This window comes from Bos javanicus, chromosome 7 (genome assembly GCF_032452875.1).
Source record: "Bos javanicus breed banteng chromosome 7, ARS-OSU_banteng_1.0, whole genome shotgun sequence".
NCBI classification, from domain to species: Eukaryota; Metazoa; Chordata; class Mammalia; order Artiodactyla; family Bovidae; genus Bos; species Bos javanicus.
Window position 1 is genome coordinate 64,565,909 of NC_083874.1, and position 19,860 is coordinate 64,585,768.

A 19,860-nucleotide genomic window follows, 5' to 3' on the forward strand; every position below is an offset into this window, starting at 1 on the left:
TCTGTGTTATTTGAATAGTGTGAGGAGCAAAAGAGTTAAGTGTTGGGTAAGTAGTTTGGAAATTATTTTTCTAAACTTGCACTACGATATACTACAATAATGGTTTGAAACATTTATTTCTCAATTAAAGGTCTCCTTGTAAAAATGAACTCTTAAGGGGAATCCCAAAGTGTGAAATTGATTAAAAGCAGAGCTGACGGTTGAATCAGGGATGAAGAACCAATAGCTTCCTCCATCTTCCCTGACCCCTGGCCCACATCCCGAGGAAGTGGCAAAGGGGCTTCACAGGTGCCCTAGGGCCCCTTGAAGCACAGGCCTAGCAAAGCAAGGTTGCACTGTGGTCTTGAGCAGGTCCCCTAGTGCCTGAGCCTCTGTTTCCCTCTATAAAAAGAGGAAGTTAGAAGAAATGATTCTTCAAGCCTCTTCCAGCTCTGATATTTTGGAAATCTACATTTCTAGTTCTTGTCTTTAGACAGAAATGTCTCCCTCCAAGCTAACTGAAAGTGCCCCCACATGAGCAGCATGGTACCCATGCCTGCAGGAGGGCAAATCCTGACCCAGTGTTCTGAGAGACAGCCTCCCACCTGCCTTCATGCCTCTGAACTGTCTCAGCATGAACAGGATCCACTGTCTCCGTGCTGGATCCACTCCTTCTCTCAACAAACCTTCTTCCCCGAACTGCTTCTCTGTGGAACAATGGGCAGCCTGGAATGAATAGACCTCTAGCTTTGTTCCCGAGGAGCACCATGGAGAGACGGGGACAGATGTACCAACAACTAGACCATGGGGCCAGTGGGAACCAACATGAGGCACTCAGGGTCAGCTGGCAGCCTAGTGGAACACGGACACACACAGCCGTGGCCAGCCTGCCCCATTCCAATCCTGGCTCCACAGCTCTCCTGCAGCCTTGGGAAAGTTATTCCACTTCCCCGCATCTGTTTCTTCACATTTAAAATGGGAGTGACAATTAATTACCCACTTCATAGGTTTTGAGGAGGATGAGAGAAGTTAAAACATTAAAAAAAAAAACACTTAGTATTAATATTTATTTTTATTTGTTTGGCTGCACCAGGTCTTAGCTGCAGCACGCAGGTTCTTCCGTGGCACGTGTGAAGTCTTAGTTGCAGCATGTGGGATCTAGTTCCCTGACCAAAGATCAAGCCTGGGACCCTGCAATTGGAGTTCGGAGTCTTAGCCACTGGACCACCAGGGAATTCCCTAAAAAAACACTTAGAAGAGTGCCTAAAATACAATAAGCACCCAAATACTGTTAAGCAACATGCTTTCCAGCCCAGGGCTAAGTCCCCTCTGGTAGTGAAAAGCTGCCCCTGGAGACAGATGACCAGGGTTCCTGGCCGGCCTCAGCCACTTAGCTGCATCACCACCCTCACCATGCAGGTTAACAAACTTCTCTAAGCCAGATGCAGCAGCACAAAGCCTGTCACACACAGCCTCCAACAGAGCAAGAACATGATTGGTGTTGGCAATTAATACTGTTGCTGTTAACGGCAGTGAGATCGCAGGGAGAACTATTTATTTCTAGCTGAGGGGACTGGGAAAAGCATCAAGGTGAAGATGACCTTTGAGTGGACGGCTGGCATGTGCCTCGGATTTCATGAATCTGGACTGACTTTGCAGAACTGCTCTTCCTTCTCCATGTGTACTGCAGTTCTCCTTCCTGTTTGCCTGTTACAGCTGCAGCCAACAGAACCACCACAAAGCACAGCTGCAGCCAGCAGAACCACCACAAAACACAGTGGTCTAAAGCTTAATAGAGACAGAGGTAGAGATGGGGTGTGTGTGTGTGTGTGTGTGTGTGTGCGCGTGCTTAATAGAGACAGAGGTAGAGATGGGGGTGTGTGTGTGTGTGTGTGTGTGTGTGTGTGTGTTAGCCATGCCATTCTGTTCTTCCCAAACCTTCCATGACTTCCTGTTGCCTTCAGGATAGGCCTACACCATTTAGCTTGGCCTGCAAAGCCCTCTGCTACCTAGACCCAGGCCCCACTTTCCTCTGGAGCTAACCCAGTCCTCCACCCAGGACCCATTAAACTTACATATCTGGGCAGATTCCTGTGTCTACAGCTTGGCTCATCTTTTCTCTGACCTGACAGATTTGGACCCAACCTGTCCATCCCTCGCGACTTCAGCCTCACCTCCTCCAGCTACCTTCTTCCCAGCATAGGTTTCATACTTGTCTCCTGCTTCTCCAAACTCCTTGGGCTCAAGCTACCGGAGTCACTCACTTGTCACTTCTGGGGCCACACGCGTGTGTGTGTCATGTATTCCTGAATAGAGTAGAGGGACTGTCAGAGCAAGGACTATCTCTGAGACTTCTGTGTATCTTTCTCAACTCTGCCACACAATACCACCAACATCTTAGCTCAGAGTCTTACACACAATAGAGATCCTATAAATATTTGCTGAAAGACCTTGGAAAATGAGTCAGTATAAAAAAGTACTAACTAATCTTTAAAAAATATAATGCTGTCAACCAGTATTTGAAGGTACAACTGTATGCTCAGTATTATAATAGTTTAAAAATTGGAAATAAGAGAAATAAATAAACACTAAAATAACCATCACCTAGCAAGTTGAATCTAGATGGGAAAATAGAGTTAACCTAAAAAGAAAGCAAAAAATAAAAAAAGGTTTAAATCCTATGATTCCAACTACAGTTCAGAATGAGCTAAGGAAGAGAAGGATTACTAGGCAGGGAACAAGGAGGAGTTTGACCTTGTGAACAAGGCAGGGAATTAAATCTCTGTGACCCTGACTTAACATTGTGCAAAACAATTTGCCACATAGACAGTTAAAACTTCACTTCTCAAGAGAAGCAATTTTCAGGCTTCCCCATCATGATGAGGATTTTCATGGGGGTGGGGCTGGGAAGACCAGACCTGGAGAGCATCTTATCTCTTGCTGTTTATATCTAGCACACTTTAAAGTCTGGTGTGTCCAGCATTGCTGGTGTGACACTCAGCTCCTTGATTTCCTATCTGGTGTTGGCTAGAGGGCGCAGAGTGGGCCATTCCTGAGAATCCTGGCTCACCCTATGTCACCACACCCCTCTCCTTAACAGATTGGCTACTGGAATGAAGATGACAAATTCGTCCCTGCAGCCACAGATGCTCAAGCCGGGGGGGATAACTCAAGTGTCCAGAATAGAACATACATCGTCACCACAATCCTAGTGAGTACTCAGTCCTTTGTGGAGGTTACCTGGGATGTGAGCTAGGCCAACACAGAGGCTTCCTCAAGAGTGAAAGCTGGTCATTCTTCTGGCCAAAAGTGTGCAGTGGGTAGAAAGAGGGAGTTAAAAATTATCCTGAAATTCAGAGGGACTTTCGCTCTCTGGCTCTGCCATGATTTCACTTTGTGCCCTTGGATAAGTCAGTCATCCTCCTATGAGCCACAGTTTTCCCATCTATAAAACATAAGAGATTAAATAAAGTGTGGTGCTTCTGACTCTACTCTTCCTCAGTAGAAGTCATTTTCAAAGAAAGCCCCTAACGTACATCACCTAGAGTGGACAGAAGTGAAGCTGCTGTGATTTTCAGTGGTTGATCATGAGAAACCTGGAACCTATTTAGGATCTACTTCCCCACTGTCACACCCCCAGAGGTACCTTCAAAGAAACACAAGAGCTCCTGAAACATCACTTGAAAAGCTATGCACGACATCTCAATGAAACATTCTTATTTTACCAGTTTTCTTCTTTAACCCAAGAAGTTTTGTAATGGGAGGAGCAGAAATGCAGGAAGTGGGTTTAGGGGCTAGAGAGACTCCCCCAAAGTTAAACCAATGTTAACTCCTCTGCCATGCCAAAGGCCTCCCTCCCCAAGAGTGAACCCCAAACCCACATTCTCTGTCTCCCATTTCTCCACCAGGAAGATCCTTATGTGATGCTCAAGAAGAATGCCAACCAGTTTGAAGGCAATGACCGCTACGAGGGCTACTGTGTGGAGTTGGCGGCAGAGATTGCCAAGCATGTGGGATATTCCTACCGTCTTGAGATTGTCAGCGATGGAAAATATGGAGCCCGTGACCCTGACACAAAGGCTTGGAATGGCATGGTGGGAGAGCTGGTCTATGGAGTAAGTCCCCCATAGGGTAGGGAATTCGAGGCAGAGAAAGATGGTTAGACAGGAAATTTTGGTGGTTAGATGACCCTACCCATAGATGCCTATTGGACCCTATAGTTTAGTATGGTTGCTGCTAGAAAGATGAACAGTCTAAAATCCAGTGTCTTAAGACATTTTTTGCTCATGTTCCTGGTCCCAGCTCCTTCAGCCAGACTCACTTCAGTCTTGTGACTTCAGTTGATCATCATCCAACACAGGTGACAGTTTAGCTTTAAGGTTAGTTTTCCCGAGGCAGACTGCCGAGTGGTCACTTTCCTGTTCAGTCACTTAAGGCCCCCTCAAAATAATTTCTTCCCTGGATACAATCAAACTTTCTAGTCACTTGCCCTTTCTGGCACCTTCCATTTCAGCCAAGCCACCCCAAGTCACTCTGTTCTCTAGGGTGCCTGCTTCCATTCTGCCCCTCTAAAATCTTACCCTTCCCCCCAAACCTGTATCACATACTGCTTTTTCCAAGGTGTCATTCTCCCCATAAAAGGTACGGGGAGAACTCTTTTTAACTCTTCTTGCCTTCACTGTAGGATTTAGTTTCTGCTTCTATTATGGCTTACCTTGCCTTGTACACTTGTTATCTGTGAATAGGGACTGGTCTACTCCATTCCCTACCCTTGAAATAAGACCACACACAATTGCTATAACACCTTCAATAAACTGAAGCATTTTGGGGAAGTCACTGAATGCTCTGAATTGTTTTAACTATTTAAGGAACCATTGAGAAGTAAAAGATCTGATCCCTGTCCCCAAGGAACTTGGCATTTTCTGACATAGAAAAGACAACGAGAGAGACTGGTAATATAGCAAAGAATCAAGGTCCATGCAGAAGGCCAGCATGAGGTGGTCTAGCCCACGAGAAAGATGTGTAACCGGGAAAGCGGCCATGTCCAGGTACAGAGAAAGGCAGCCCAGGAATGTCTATAGTATAAACTATAAGATGGTGATAGAAATAAGTTGTGAAAGAAGAATGAGAAAACACTGATGATTTTTTGTAGAGGGCTTCAGTTGAGTAGTCAGTGACAAGATTGAGTAAGAAATGATAAGGGAAAGGGTGTGGATTGACTCAGCAAGCTCTGAAAGATCATGAAGATACTCGAGTAGAGAAACAACAAAAGGCAATAAAAGAAGAATCCTGCCGCCACGTGCAGGAAAGGCACCACCACAGCTTCACTCATAGAAATCAAAGACTCCTGCCTAGGGCTTTGAACAGAAGCAAATGCTGAGCCCCAGGATGGTAAGAAGTTCTGGTCAGGATAAAGCAACCATTTAGGAGCTTTTAAAATCTCATTGTCTCAGATCGAGGAAATAAGAGTCATGATGGCCATAAGAGCCATAAAAAGGGAATTCAAAGAAGAAAGAGATAGAATAAAGAAAAGTCTTTCTAAGAAGGTGGCTTTTGATATGACCTGGGAAGATGGTTAATGAGTTAAGGAGGTTGTGCTTCTACCTTCTCTCTCCTCTGCTGCCTCTCGCTTTGGGGAAGTATCATCAATGAAAGATAGAAGATCTAGATGGTTAATGCTGCATTGGGAAGCTGGTTTCCATGGGAACCTCCACCAAGTTCTTAAGGTCATCCCCATGGCAACTGCTGTGAACTTTTCACCTCCACCAGAATTCATCTTCACCTTCACCCAATGTAATCTGGTTCCTTCAGTAAAAGGCCCAAGATCTGGGCAGAACAACAGTATGATTATCCTGAGGGAAAGCCCCCCAGTACACAGCCATCAGCCATGGGCCACTGGCTCATCAGTGACAGAAATCACCTCTGAGTGCCTCAGCTGCCAGTCTTTCTTGTTCCCTCCCCTCCACCAGGCCTGTCCCTCTTCCCAGTTACAGCTGTATTCTGAAGACTCTATGATGGGCCCAAATGGATGCCCTCTCTTGAGGGCATTTTCAGTTTGGCTTTCCTTGTCTGTCCCATCTAAGAAAGAATAGAGGGGTCTGAGGAGGCATCTCTAGCCACAAATGACCAGCAAGGTCAGAAAAAAATTTACTTGGAGGGCTCCAGATTTCTTCTTTCTGTGCCTCTCAAATAAGCTAAGTCAATCAGGGTGTCTCACCTTCCCTTTGCTCATTCTTGCTCTTATGCACCATGGTAATAGTAGCATTTCAGCACATTGCTTATACCGGACACTGTGCTAAATACTTCACCCAAGTTATTTCACTTACTCCTCATAACAACCCCAGAAGGTGGATGTGATTACTCTCCACATTTTATCCATGAGGACACTGAAGCCAGGGAGACTAGGCAGTTGGGCAAAGGACACAAGTGATGAGAATAGCCACAGTGCATTCTCAAATACCACAGGCTACAAATGAAGGCTCTGCTTATTGCACAGGCACAGCTGTGTGCCTGGGTTGCCATGACTTTCTGGCCAGTTCTTTGTCTTAATGAAGCAGAAATAGAGTGAACTTTGGAGACACACACACAAATCCAGATTTGAATTCCAACTCTGCCTGCTCACTAGCAACATGACTCCTGCGAGCCATTGATCTCCTCCTGGTGTTCCCCTGAGTTCTTTGTCCCAGGGCTGGGTGGGGAGTATTTCCCTATACAGGGCCTGGCTCAGAGTGGCTCTCCATCCCTGATGGTTTTCTCCCATTTTTGCTTTTACCTAATACATCCACAATGTTTACTATTTTCCCAAGATTTTTTCCAGACATATTTGGTTTGGGGATCTCCTAGGTCAGTGTTTCTCTAAGTCTGGACCAGCAGCAGCAACATCACCTGGGAACTTGCTGGAAATGCAAATTCTCAGGTCTCCCCAGACCCAGTGATCTAGAAAGTCTGCCATCTGTGGTTTAAAAAACCCCCAAGGTGCTTCTGATGTCTGCACACTCAAGTTTGAGAATCACTATCTCAAGATGTCAGTTTCAGAAAATAATTTTGAGCACCTGTGAAATGCCCACGGTTCACGGTGCTCACGTATTTGAATTCTTTTGACTCTCACAAAACACTGCTGTCCAGTAGATAAAGCAAAATTTATTATGCCTCTTTTCTAAAGAGGAAACCGATATTCATAAGGACAACTGTCTCACTCGAGGGCACATGGTCAGTGAGTCACAAAGCCAAGAAGGCAGGTCTACTTTCCCAGATGAGCCGTGCCTATAAGTGATCCTGCAAAGGTCCAGTGACTTCCTCAGATGCTGGAAATCAACTCCTAAGACCTTTCAGTCAACATCAAACAAGCTAAAACTTGTTGTTCAAAACTCGTGCTGCTTTGCACAAACCACCTTCTCTCTCTGGACCTGGGCTCCTATCTGCAAAATGATGTCACTGCATTTCCCACTGCGTGTGTATCCTATGCATATGGGTGCATTTTGATGCTTGGGGCTCAACAGACAAAGAATTTTGGAAATACTAAATCTGCTTACCCCTCTTAGAAATTCTCAGTGCACAGTAGTCTGCTAAAGGTTCTGAAAAGTCCTGCCAGTTTAAATTCATGTTAATTTTTATATTATAATTAGTTATATCCTTCCACAAATAATGTTACATGGAACAAATCTTGAAACTGCTAAGTTAAATAAGAACTAAGATGATTGGTTTTGTGATTTTTTTCCAGGTCACAGTCCCTTTTATTAACTCACATCTGGAGGCATAAGACAAATCCATTCAATTCCCTTTACCATCTTTGAAGCCGGTCTTCACCCACCTCCCTCTTGGGTAACTTGTAGTTATTCACTCCGAGTCATTTCTAAAGACTTTTCTCCCCTATTCCTTTTCTACCTATGAGAAAAAAGGAGATACTGTCTCTCTGGCAATGGCTTGTAAGTGTTTGTAAAAAGTATCAAGATTTAGGCAGTAGGTGTTAGCGGGAAAAAACAGAATTGCTGAGACATATACTCAATCCCACATTGCTTTACAGAAAGTTTCTTTCTCTAAGTGAGAAATTTAAGTCATTCTAAAGCCAGGCTTTTTATTCCACTTAAAATGCCTTCTCAAAAATCCCATCCAATGAGAATAACCAGAGGAAACCCCTCCTGAGCAATACCAGCTGGCAGCTAGATGTGGCTGGGGTCTGGACAGCATCAGTCTGCAGCCTCACATCTGGACTGTTACGTGGCATCATAAGAGAAAGCCACCTGCCTTGAACAGACTTGCAGAGACATGCCTGTCATTTCAAAAGTGAATGTCATGGCATCCCTCCATGGAACCGCGTTAGACTTCCAGGATCGCTTAATCTCAGGCCAGGAGAACAGTGGATTTTCAGAGCATAGATGCCAGTGCTCCTGCCATTAAGCAGAGATAGGAAAGACAGAAGAGCAAGGCTGGTGTGGTATGCCCAAAGATGAACATTTCTTGCAACTATTTTATGTTTATCTACATGAATTTTAAAAACTGAATTATTTGTGCACTTCTTAGCAGTCTTCCTGGAAAAAAAAATAGTTGTGATACTACTTTATTCTCTCTGCCAGGTCTTCCTCACATGATTCTCTCCTCTGGGAATGTATTCTGTATCCGAGCAACCTGTTGAAATCCTACTCCCTCTTCAATGTCAGTGTATATGTTACCTCTTTGAGGATGCAGTCCCTGACCTCCCCAGACAGAATTAATTCCTTCCTGACCTCCTGTAGCACTTTGCATCTCTCAGAAACAAAACATATCTCACAGTATCTAGCATGTATCCAATCTACCCTGTAGTTTGGGAAACTACTTTGTGTGTGTGTGTGTGTGTGTGTGTGTGTGTACCAACTTTTACTAGTTGTAGAGATGAGTTTTCTTTTCAGCCTAGGGCTTGCATATGAGTGCCCAATAAATATTTATTGAGTTAAACTTGCTTCACTATCTATCTTGTTAGCCAGGACTGTCTTGGTCGCAGGTAAAAGTACCCCAACTCCAACTGGTTTAGGCAAGCAGAAGGATTGGTTCATGTTCCTGGGGACAAACAAAAGAGTATTTTGGCACATGTTTCTACCATGTTCCTAGGGATAGCAGGATAAGCCATGAATTAAGGGTCACCCAAGTTATTTCATCATGGATCATCTCTCACCCTGACTTTCAGGGCTCATGCTCATGAAAGAGACTCGGGTCTTGTGCCATCCTTGAATGAACCACTGTAGCCAGGGGAGTGGACTACACTAATGGCCAGATCTGGGGGATGTGCTTCACCTATAATAAGGGTTATCAGCCCCACTTGAACCGGAGGATAGGCAGTGGAGCAGGAGTAGTTCTTTAAGGGGAAGAAGGCATGATTGCTGGGTAGACAAAAAAAAATAAGAGACATTACAAGAGCCCCCTTCCTTCCATAAGGTGAGGAAGTCACCCCTAACAATTAGAACTGTCAAAGAGCAGGATAATCTCTCCTGTGAGATATTGAGCTGATCAACCATTTATTGTAAATATTTCTCAGAGACAAGGAGGAGTTGGATTTCTGAGGTTCTTCCTCTCACATCCTTTAGATACAAAAGAATATTAGAATGAAGAGGAAAATGAGGGAACAGAGGGCTGATGAACTAAAGTGCACATTTTCTTCTCTCCCCGATATTTTCTGCAGAGAGCAGATGTGGCTGTTGCCCCTTTAACTATCACCTTGGTCCGGGAAGAGGTGATCGATTTCTCCAAGCCGTTTATGAGTCTGGGGATCTCCATTATGATAAAAAAGCCACAGAAGTCCAAACCGGGGGTCTTTTCCTTCCTGGATCCTTTGGCTTATGAGATCTGGATGTGCATTGTGTTCGCCTACATTGGAGTGAGCGTCGTCCTTTTCCTGGTCAGCCGTTTCAGCCCCTACGAATGGCACAGCGAAGAGTTTGAGGAAGGGCGAGACCAAACCACCAGCGACCAGTCCAATGAGTTTGGGATATTCAACAGCTTGTGGTTCTCCCTGGGAGCCTTCATGCAGCAAGGATGTGACATCTCTCCCAGGTCAGTCGGCTCTTTTCATCACCTTTACTCAATGCTATATATATACATGGGGAGTTAGCGATGGCAATTTTTTCCAGACTTTATTGTATTTAGTCCTCAACTATGCTTTACTGTCAATTGTCCATTCCATGCTACGGAGGATCTGGACACGCCTTGACCGGCTCTGTCTGCTGTCTGTGTGATGTGTTCTGTCAAGATTAACAGGCATAATTGTGACTCTAATGTTCTGTATAGTACTGAGAAGGGATGGGGGGTGGTATTGTACCACTAACATTTTTGAGCACCTACCACACACCCTAAGCAAGGTTTTGAGTCCTCTTCATGCCTTATTTAATTGAATCCTCACAGAAGCATTAGGTGGGGACACTTGTGATACCTCCTTTTACAAATGAGGAACCATGGAAATGTTGAATATCTTTCCAAGGTTACACATCTGGTAGTTAGGTGAGTCAAGATTCAGACCACAATCCCAAACTATTTCTGAGTGGCAGGAGCACTGAATTATGACTGGGTTCTTGCTCTGGTTCTAGCACTTTCTGTGTGGCTCTGGACAAGTCACTTGACTCTTGTAGACCTTGGTGTCTTCATCTTTAAGAGAAAATGGTTCTTCTTTTCTCGGTTCTGAGTAAGATCTTGGAAACTGTCTAGTTCCAATTGTGATGTAAATTTGTTTCTTGTGGCTGGGAAGTTTCATGAAGTTTCTTGGAAATGCCTCTGATATCATATTGAGAATACTGGGGTGGCCAAATCAGTGAGGTTTCAGCCCTCGCATTGGACATGAGTAGCTCCATTTTCATCTGTTTTACACATTGGACTTGTGAATACAATTTCTTTTGAAAAAGGTTTTTGGAAGGGAGAGAGGAAGGAAGGAAAGGAGGAGGGGAGGGAGAGAGAGAAGAGAAGAGAAAGAGGGAGGGAGGGAAAAGGTAAAGGAGATGGATAAAAAGAAATTTGACCACCACCCTGGAGAAGGCAAAGGCTACCCACTCCAGTATTCTGGCCTGGAGAATTCCATGGACTGTATAGTCTCTTGGGTCACAAAGAGTTGGACATGACTGAGCAACTTTCACTTTCACTTCACTTTCATCTAAATCAGTACCCATATTTACTGATCTCCCTTTCCATCTCTCTGTGTAATGTTCTTTCAGCTATATTCTGGAATGTTCATGTCACAAATCCCGTCCAATTTACCTGTTAAATAAGCACTGATTGTATTTCCTTTTACAGTTGCTTAATATCTATGAGCTCTTTAATCAGGCAGTCCCTTATCGATTACCAAGCTTCAAAAGCATGCAGGGAGACATGGCTTAGCACTTGGCTGCATGAATAGATTTGCACACACTCTCACTTTCTGGGGGCATAACTGCATAAATACGAAGGCCTCATAGACATGTGCCGGAGGCATCAGTACCACCCGTCTGGCTCAGATCTGAGTGTCAGCAAGGACCAATATTGCTAAGTGGCAAGGGAATAAAATCTTCCTAAGGAGCTTCCCGCAGAACTCACTTCACCTGCTGTACAATTTAGATCATCTCATCACTCACCATTATAATCTTGTTTTTCTCTAAATAAGAAGACAGTCAGGGGAGGGGGGCGTTGTGTGGGAGAAGAGGTGTGAGACTGGCTGCCTGGCCAGTGCTGGCAGACACATGGTAAAGAGCAGAGAGAACCCGGCAGGGGAAGGGCTTGCTTAAAAATAACTCAGGCCAGTAGATAAACTGTGGGAAGCAATGATTCAGTGTCACGGGCCATCCAAACATGCAGGTGTCTGAGAAGACCCATGGGCTTCTTTTCTCTCTTATGTTCCCTTCTTGGCTGGGCATCTTACCTCCTAAAGGCACCCATGTGGTCTGACCTCAGGCTGTGTTTTCACACTCCCCACTGTTCCTCCCGAAGTCTCAAGTTAGTGACCCACAAATTGAATCTGCTACCAGGCATGAGTCAATGATTCGCACAGTCTGCCAATGATGCTCCGAAACTGAGTGACAGCTGCCCTCTGGAGCTGATCCATGACATCCCCATGGACCGCAGCCCCCAGTGATCCGCTTCACTCCGCTGCGACTCAGCTGGCCCCTGAGAGAGTATGTGAGTTTGTGACTTCTGGCTAGAAGAGGGTTTTCAGACTGTGTTTCCAGGACTCCTGAGGGTTCTATGAGGCTATCTTAGGAAATGACCTTGAGGTGAAGATGAGACTAAACAGGAAAGTACCCAGCCTCCTTCCTCCTCACTTTTAATAAAACAACTCCACTCTGTGATTCTGTATCTTCCCTGGTAAAACGGCAAACAACCTCTAGTATTGTTAAAAGAGATTGATGTAGGGACTTCTCTGGTGGTCTAGTGGTTAAGAATCTGTCTTGCAATGCAGGGGACATGGGTTCCATCCCTGGTTAGGGAACTAAGAGCCTACATGCCATGGAATAACTAAGGCGCCCCAACTATTGAGCTCGTGTGCTACAACTAGAGAGTCCATGTACCACAATAAAAGTTCCAGCACAATGCAGTGAAGATCCCAGGTGCCACTACTATGCTGCTGCTGCTGCTAAGTCACTTCAGTCGTGTCCGACTCTGTGCAACCCCATAGACGGCAGCCCACCAGGCTCCCCCGTCCCTGGGATTCTCCAGGCAAGAGCACTGGAGTGTGTTGCCATTTCCTTCTCCAATGCGTGAAAGTGAAGTCGCTCAGTCATGTCCGACTCCTAACAACCTCATGGACTGCAGCCCACCAGGCTCCTCCGTCCATGGGATTTTCCAGGCAAGAGTACTGCAGTGGGGTGCCATTGCCATCTCCGGCCACGACTATGACCCAAAAATAAATAAAGGCCAATATGTATAGAACTCGTAACACACTATTTAGACAACACATAGGAAACACAATAAACGAGAAGCTACTTCAGTTCTTTTATCAACTTTCTGTATTGTAAACTTCACTAGAAGGAAGGGTGCCATTGTAAACTTCACAATGAAAACCCAATGGACCTCTGTCTCCTGGGCAAACCCACAGACAGAGCGGCACAGTGATTCACTCCTGGATTCCTGAGACACCCCTCACAAGGACTGGGCAGAAGGATTTGTCATTTTGGCTTTGAGGGTCTGACAGGCAGAGAGAGGAGTCAACCTGCCAGAATAAGGATGAGATGGATTCCTGCTAACCAGGCCTAGCTTGGCCAACTCCAGCACTTAGGGGTCTGTAGAAGCCCCGCTAAGAGTCAGAATATGCATCGCAACATTTGATGGGAATATATGCTAAAGAGAAAAGGCACATACTTGTCAATAGGACCAGACAAAAACACAGGGATGCTAAGACAGTGGTGAAAGCCAGGGCCAAGCAGACAACTAGAAGCTTTCGTTATTGTTGTTTATATATTTAACGTAAACAACATCAAAAGTCCATGGAGCTTTAGGAGCCTCTGATATACATAGCATTAGACATCCTGGGGTTACAGTAGGAGGTATTATATTTTTAAGGGCTTTTTTATACTCAAACATCCTTTCAAATCAGCTTCAATTAATTTTTCTTGCTATTTATTAACAGTGTATCATAAATTCTCAAAATTTAGAAATTGGGAAACTAAATTCCACCTAAATTGCATATATCTGCATACATACACAAGTAGCTTTGGTTTTTTTTCTTAATTTATTCAATATTTATATTAATGACCAACCTAGATAGCATATTGAAAAGCAGAGATATTACTTTGCCAACAAAGGTCCGTCTAGTCAAGGCTGTGGTTTTTCCAGTGGTCATGCATGGATGTGAAAGTTGGACTGTGAAGAAAGCTGAGCGCTGAAGAATTGATGCTTTTGAACTGTGGTGCTGGAGAAGACTCTTGAGAGTCCCTTGGACTGCAAGGACATCCAACCAGTCCATTCTAGAGAATCAGTCCTGGGTGTTCTTTGGAAGGACTGATGCTAAAACTGAAACTCCAGTACTTTGGCCACCTCATGTGAAGAGTTGACTCATTGGAAAAGACTGATGCTGGGAGGGATTGGGGGCAGGAGGAGAAGGGGACGACAGAGGATGAGATGGCTGGATGGCATCACTGACTCGATGGACATGAGTTTGAGTGAACTCCGGGAGTTGGTGATGGACAGGGAGGCCTGGTGTGCTGCAGTTCATGGGGTCACAAAGAGTCGGACACAACAGTGACTGAAACTGAACTGATACTAACAACAACAACAACAACAAAAAAAAAAACAATTAAATGTGACCAAATACAGTTAGTTGTCTGTAAGTAGCTCAATCATCTGACCAGAGTAATGTGACCAGATGGAGACTTATCTTTCTTAGATGAAAAGGAAAGTGGAGGCAGATAGTAGCCCATGGTTCAGTGAAATGAGGATCAGCTCTTTTGTGGCTGCCCTGGCGTTTACTCCCGGCACAAGGCGGCAGCTCCCAGATGCCGTGTACAGGTTCAAGCAGGAAGACGGGGAGGAAGTACTGCAGCCAGTTCTGCTTCTCTGAATCAGGAAAACAAAAGCTGGACAATATACTTCCCACCCCAAGCAGACGTCTCCTTCTATCCATCTCATTAGTAAGAACAGTGGCCCGTGATCACTTCTAGTAGCACTGAAGGTAGGAAAGGCAAGAATACAGTTTTTTAGCCACTAAAATGGAAAGGGTGAGAACGGACGTTGATGAGTGAGCCAACAGCATGGGCCACAGTGCTTGTGCTGTGCTGTGCTTAGTCACTCAGTCACGTCCGATTCTTTGTGACCTCAGACCTCAGACTCTTTGTGACCTGGACTGTAGCCCGCCAGGCTGCTCTGTCCATGAAGATTCTCCAGGCAAGAATACTGGAGTGGGTTGCCATGCCCTAGAGCTGAAGTTTTCTACACTAGCTCCACAGATTGACAAAATAATCTGTCATTAGCACCTTCAGTGATGTATACCGGGAAATGCTACTGGTTGGCGTTCAAGATTCTTCCCTCCTCCCTTTCAAATATTTATATGAGAAATTGTCTTTGTGTAGCCTATTTTAACATTGAAAGTTAAAACTCAGTTGAGCTGTGATCACAAGAAATATTTTTTTTTAATTTTGTTGATGGTAAGATAGAAATGCCATCATGAATTGCATTTGCAGGCCTATGTCTTGTGCCCAAAATACCTATGTTTAATAGATATTTTAGATTTCTTTTTTCATAAATGAGAACATTTTGAGAAGGGATGTATGAAAGAAAGGACAAAAATCACCCCAGGCAAAATTTATCTTCAGTTCCCACAACTTTCATTTCTGTAGCTTTTCCTCCTATTTGTGTCCAGGGTCATTTATTTATTCAACAGATATTACTAATTGCCTGTAAGGTACAGCACAGGGTGCTGAGGATATAAAGATATGTTGATGATGGCGTTTGAGGGTATGGGAGTCTTTGCTTCCGGGAGCTGGCAAGTACAGTGAGGTAACACAGATGTTAAATAAACAATTGTGAATGTATAAACTGTGATGCACTATGAATAAAATGAAACTGCTGCAGCAACAGATAATAGAGGAAGTGGAATTAAAGGGGACTTAGGGTGTTCTGAGAAAGCTTCTCCACGGCGCAGAGAGGCAAGGAGGAGCTAGGCTGACACAGAGCTGTATTATTAGAGAAGCAGGCAGAGGCAAGATCTCACAGAGACTTGGGGCCATAGCATAGATTTAAAGTTTTACTCTAAATACATAGGAAGGCCCTGGGGAGTTTTAAGTAAGAGAAGGATTGATTTACATGCTATAATGCTACTCTGGGGAACTATGAGGAAAATGAATTAAAGCAGAAAATAGTCAAGAGTGGAAGCAGAGGGACTGAGCAGTAGGCTCTCACAGCTGTCTAGGGGCAATTACAGTGATGGAAATTATGATGGTCATGGAGATGGATTAGCGGTCTACTTTGAAACTAGAAATGACAGCACTGGCTGAAGGATTAGATATCTGAAGGGAGGAGAGCAAGAGTCAGTGGTGCCTCCAAGAAGAAGGGGGCATTTGGAAAACATGGCACCACACTTCCGGAGACCTTTAGGTCTGGCTCTGATCAAGAGAAGGATCTGACTCATCTACCCCATGTTACAGAGGAGTAAACTGAGGCCCCAAAGGGGGAAGGGATTTTCTCTAAGGTCCCCATGGCAATGCCTCTGGCCAGTTGCTGCCCGCCCTGCAGTGTCATCCCAGGCTCCATCGCCTGCAAATGGACTAAGAGTGAGCCTTTCAACTCTATTCCCACGGCCCTCCCCATTGGCTTCCAGTTTTCTGGGATCAGATGACCCTAGTAAGAAAAAGGAGAAGGGTGTGGAAGGTCCCAGGGGAAGAGAGGAAAATGGGAAATGATGATTCCAGCTTTCAGAACTCTTACTCCTGATCTTAGAATGTGACAGAATGTATGATAATTATTTCCACCTAGGGAAGATAATTACTCTCAGCAAGAAGAATTCTAAAGCAGGGGAGTGGTAGCACTTTGGAGATCTCCAGGAACCCTGTACCACCACTCTGCTTCCCCCCAACCCCAGTTAATGTGCTTGCTGAGGGCCTAGAGACTGATTCACCATGGGAACAGAGTAGCCAATGAACAGAGCCTAAACTGATAACCAATGACAGCCTGACTTTCGCATTCACACACAAATCCACAGCAACCAGGACTACAGTGCACAGAGGGGTGATGAGGAATATCCCCTTTCCACCTCTTGTTCTCCCCACTTCCCTCCCAGAGACAGTCATGCAAACCCCTTCCTCTGGCCAATACTGGTGTCACTGAAGTGTTGCATGGGGAAAAAGGGGGTAAATATTCAGGGAAGTTGATGGAACCAGCCTGAATTTATAAAATATTTCATCTTCCTAGGTGGTGCTAGTGGTAAAGAATCTGCCTGTCAATGTAAGAGATGTGGGTTCAGTCCCTAGATTGGGAAGACTGCCTGGAGTAGGAAATGGCAACCCATTCCAGTTCTCTTGCCTGGAAAATTCCATGGACAGAGGAGCCTGGCAGGCTACAGTCCACGGTATTGCAAAGAGTCAGACACGACTGAGCGCTCTGAGCACACACACAATCCTAATCCAGTCTTTAGAAAACATAAGCCTCATTTAGGACACAGACTCGGTGCTGTAAGGAAGGATGTGTGCACAGCGATGATGCAAGAAGTGGGTTTGATGCTCTTAGGACTAGGTATGAGGGTTTCTGCTGGGACTCCCGCATCATAATCACCTGGGATACCTGTCAAAATACAGATTTCCAGGCCCCATCCTAAGTCTGAGGAACTGGAAATTCTGCATCTAGAGAGAGGAGTACACATTTCACAAGCCCTCCCCTTCCCCCAAGGCATGTTGGCATTAAAATTGGAAAGCCATTGAGCTAGGATGTTGTTCAGTTAAGCCAGTTTGGAAGTGTAAGAAGTGAGGTCCATGGTTCAGCCAGAAATCATGCTAGTCAACTGCCACAAACACTGAGCCCAGCATCTGCCTGCCCTGCATGTGTTACCTGCCAAGGGAGTGAGACCCTGGGCGTGGCCACTGAAGGCAGAGGCCTTGCAGGGACGCTGCTTCCTCCCCAGGCCAGACTCCTGGAGGAGCTCCTATAGGATTCACCAGAGCACATCTCCCTGGGTAACAGGAGCTGCAGCTGTGGCAGGGTGATCTGTGCAGGGACAGTGATTCCCCATCACTGGGGACTCCAGCTCCATGCCTCCTTCCTTTTCAACTTTAACCCTCTGCTACCCAGTGGCGAGACCCAGAGCCAGGCTCTGATAGTGAGCAGTTTCACAGACCGTGGAGAAGCACAGGAGGAGAACTTTCAGAGCCTGCACAAGCCACATACAGGTGTTCAAACGAAGGCAGTGACAGGAGGGTAAAAGCTTCGCTGGACGTGCAAATTAAAAGCACCATTTTCTGCCCCTCAGCCAGCAGTTCTGGCCATCAGCAAAGGGGAAGTCACATCTCTAGACTGTCGTGGATGTCCAGGGTTTGAACAGTTTAATTGAAGGAGAAAGGTGTTTTGTTTAGTCGTTTTCCTCCAAAATCACAATAGGAAAACACTCAGAAAGTGTTTCCCAAGCTGAAAAGGATGTTTAGGACAATTTCTATCCTGAAATGTTTCTTTAGTACCTGTTACATTCAGACATGGTTCAGGTTGCTACAAGAGACATCACCAAACAAAGCAGACAAAACCCCCATCCTCCTAGAGCTTACCTTCCAGTGAGAGGAGGCAGGCAGTAAAAAAAAAAAAAAAAAAATGATGTAATCAACACCCCCATCCCAATTCCATAGATGAAGATTCTGGCTTACAGGGAAGGGGAAGGGACTCAGACATAATTAGCATAAGCTTCCCTGGTGGCTCAGACAGTAGAGAGTCTATGTGCAGTGCAGGAGACCCAGGTTAGATCTCTGGGTCTGGAAGATCCCCTGGAGGAGGAAATGGGAACCTACTCCAGTATTCTTGCCTGGAGAATCCCATGGATGAAGGAGCCCGGTGGGCTACAGTTCATGGGGTCGCCAAGAGTCGGACATGACTGACTGACTAACACTTTGAGTAACACAAAAACAGGGGTCAGCTGGGGGCTGTGTTGACCTGGGCATGCCTGCGTCAGCTAAAAGGGGACTGCTCCCACTCAGCCCTGGACAGTCACTTCCCAGAGAGCTCTGCAGATAAAGCCAAAGTTCACCTGGATTCAGCTTGTGGGCCAGCAGTTGGGCACCCCTGGAAGAATGATGAGGAGTACAAAACACCACTGTACCTTTAATGCATTTAGACACACTCAGAATATCATATTCGTAGAATTTTTTAAAAGGAATTCTCCTTTCTCTCAGCCCTCATTTTTGGTTCCAAGGATAAAGACCTGATTGCTGTGTTTTTCTTTCTTTTCACGTACCTTGGAAAATCCAGGCTGTGAATGGGACTGCATTAAAACAAAGTCCTCACAGCTCTATATGCAGAAAGACTTGCCTGCCTCTTCCTGAGATCTACATTTTCCTGGAGAGAACCCCTGTTTCTTTTTAATTCCCCTCCAGAAATGCAGCACCTGAGATCCACAGACCCAACTGTTTGCCTGGAAAGAAGTCCTGAGTTGTAAAAAGAGAACAATGAAAGCATCATTAGTTGAATTGATGGAGAATGTATGCTCAGAGTCCTGTGGGGATCCCCATGGTTTGAGTATGATTTATGGACCACCATCCACCTGTGGCAAATTAATGCTTCTACCCAAGTTGTGTTCAAGCAAGACCATAGGTGAATGAAGCCCAAGGTTGCTCGCAGAAAATAGCGCATTCCACTAACACAGAAACGAGAGACCTACATGACGACAGTCACCGTGTGAATCTGGTGGCTTAAGAAAGAGGACCTTAAAGTGAGGAGACAGTAGCTGCTGGGGGCAGAATGGAGCCCTTCCCAGGGAGGGACTCAGGAGTAGCTATGTCACAGGAGGTGGGCCCACAGGATTGGCTGCTGCTGCTGAGTCGTTTCAGTCGTGTCCGACTCTGTGCGACCCCAGAGACGGCAGCCCACCAGGCTCCCCCGTCCCTGGGACTCTCCAGGCAAGAACACTGGAGTGGGTTGCCATTTCCTTCTCCAATGCATGAAAGTGAAAAGTCAAAGTGAAGTCGCTCCGTCGTGTCCGACTCTTAGCGACCCCATGGATTGCAGCCCACCAGGCTCCTCCGTCCATGGGATTTTCCAGGCAAGAGTACTGGAGTGGGGTGCCATTGGAGGAGGTGATAAAAGATCTTAGAAAAAAGCTCAGTCTACTAGCCCACTGGGTGAGTCACGTCCCCTCTTTCTCTCACTTTCCCCCCTTCAGAATGGGAGAAGGATGGTGCCTGGCATGTCTGCAGCCCCCATCTAAGACTTCTGTCCCTTTGATTCCCAAGTCCAGACAAGGCTCTAGCCAAGCCAGGTTGTGCATCA

The 19,860-nt window shown here is 45.5% G+C and overlaps 1 protein-coding gene across 4 annotated transcripts in view; it reads left to right on the forward strand.

Annotated features, from left to right (window-relative positions):
* Positions 1-19,860, forward strand: part of GRIA1 (glutamate ionotropic receptor AMPA type subunit 1) — a 347,536-nt gene that overhangs the window by 245,430 nt on the left and 82,246 nt on the right. For all 4 annotated transcript variants that reach the window (XM_061424115.1, XM_061424116.1, XM_061424114.1 and 1 more), the window contains exons 9-11: positions 3,080-3,190; positions 3,888-4,094; positions 9,632-10,002. In XM_061424115.1, coding sequence (XP_061280099.1) covers positions 3,080-3,190; positions 3,888-4,094; positions 9,632-10,002 — 689 coding nt within the window. The remainder of the gene's footprint in view (positions 1-3,079; positions 3,191-3,887; positions 4,095-9,631; positions 10,003-19,860) is intronic.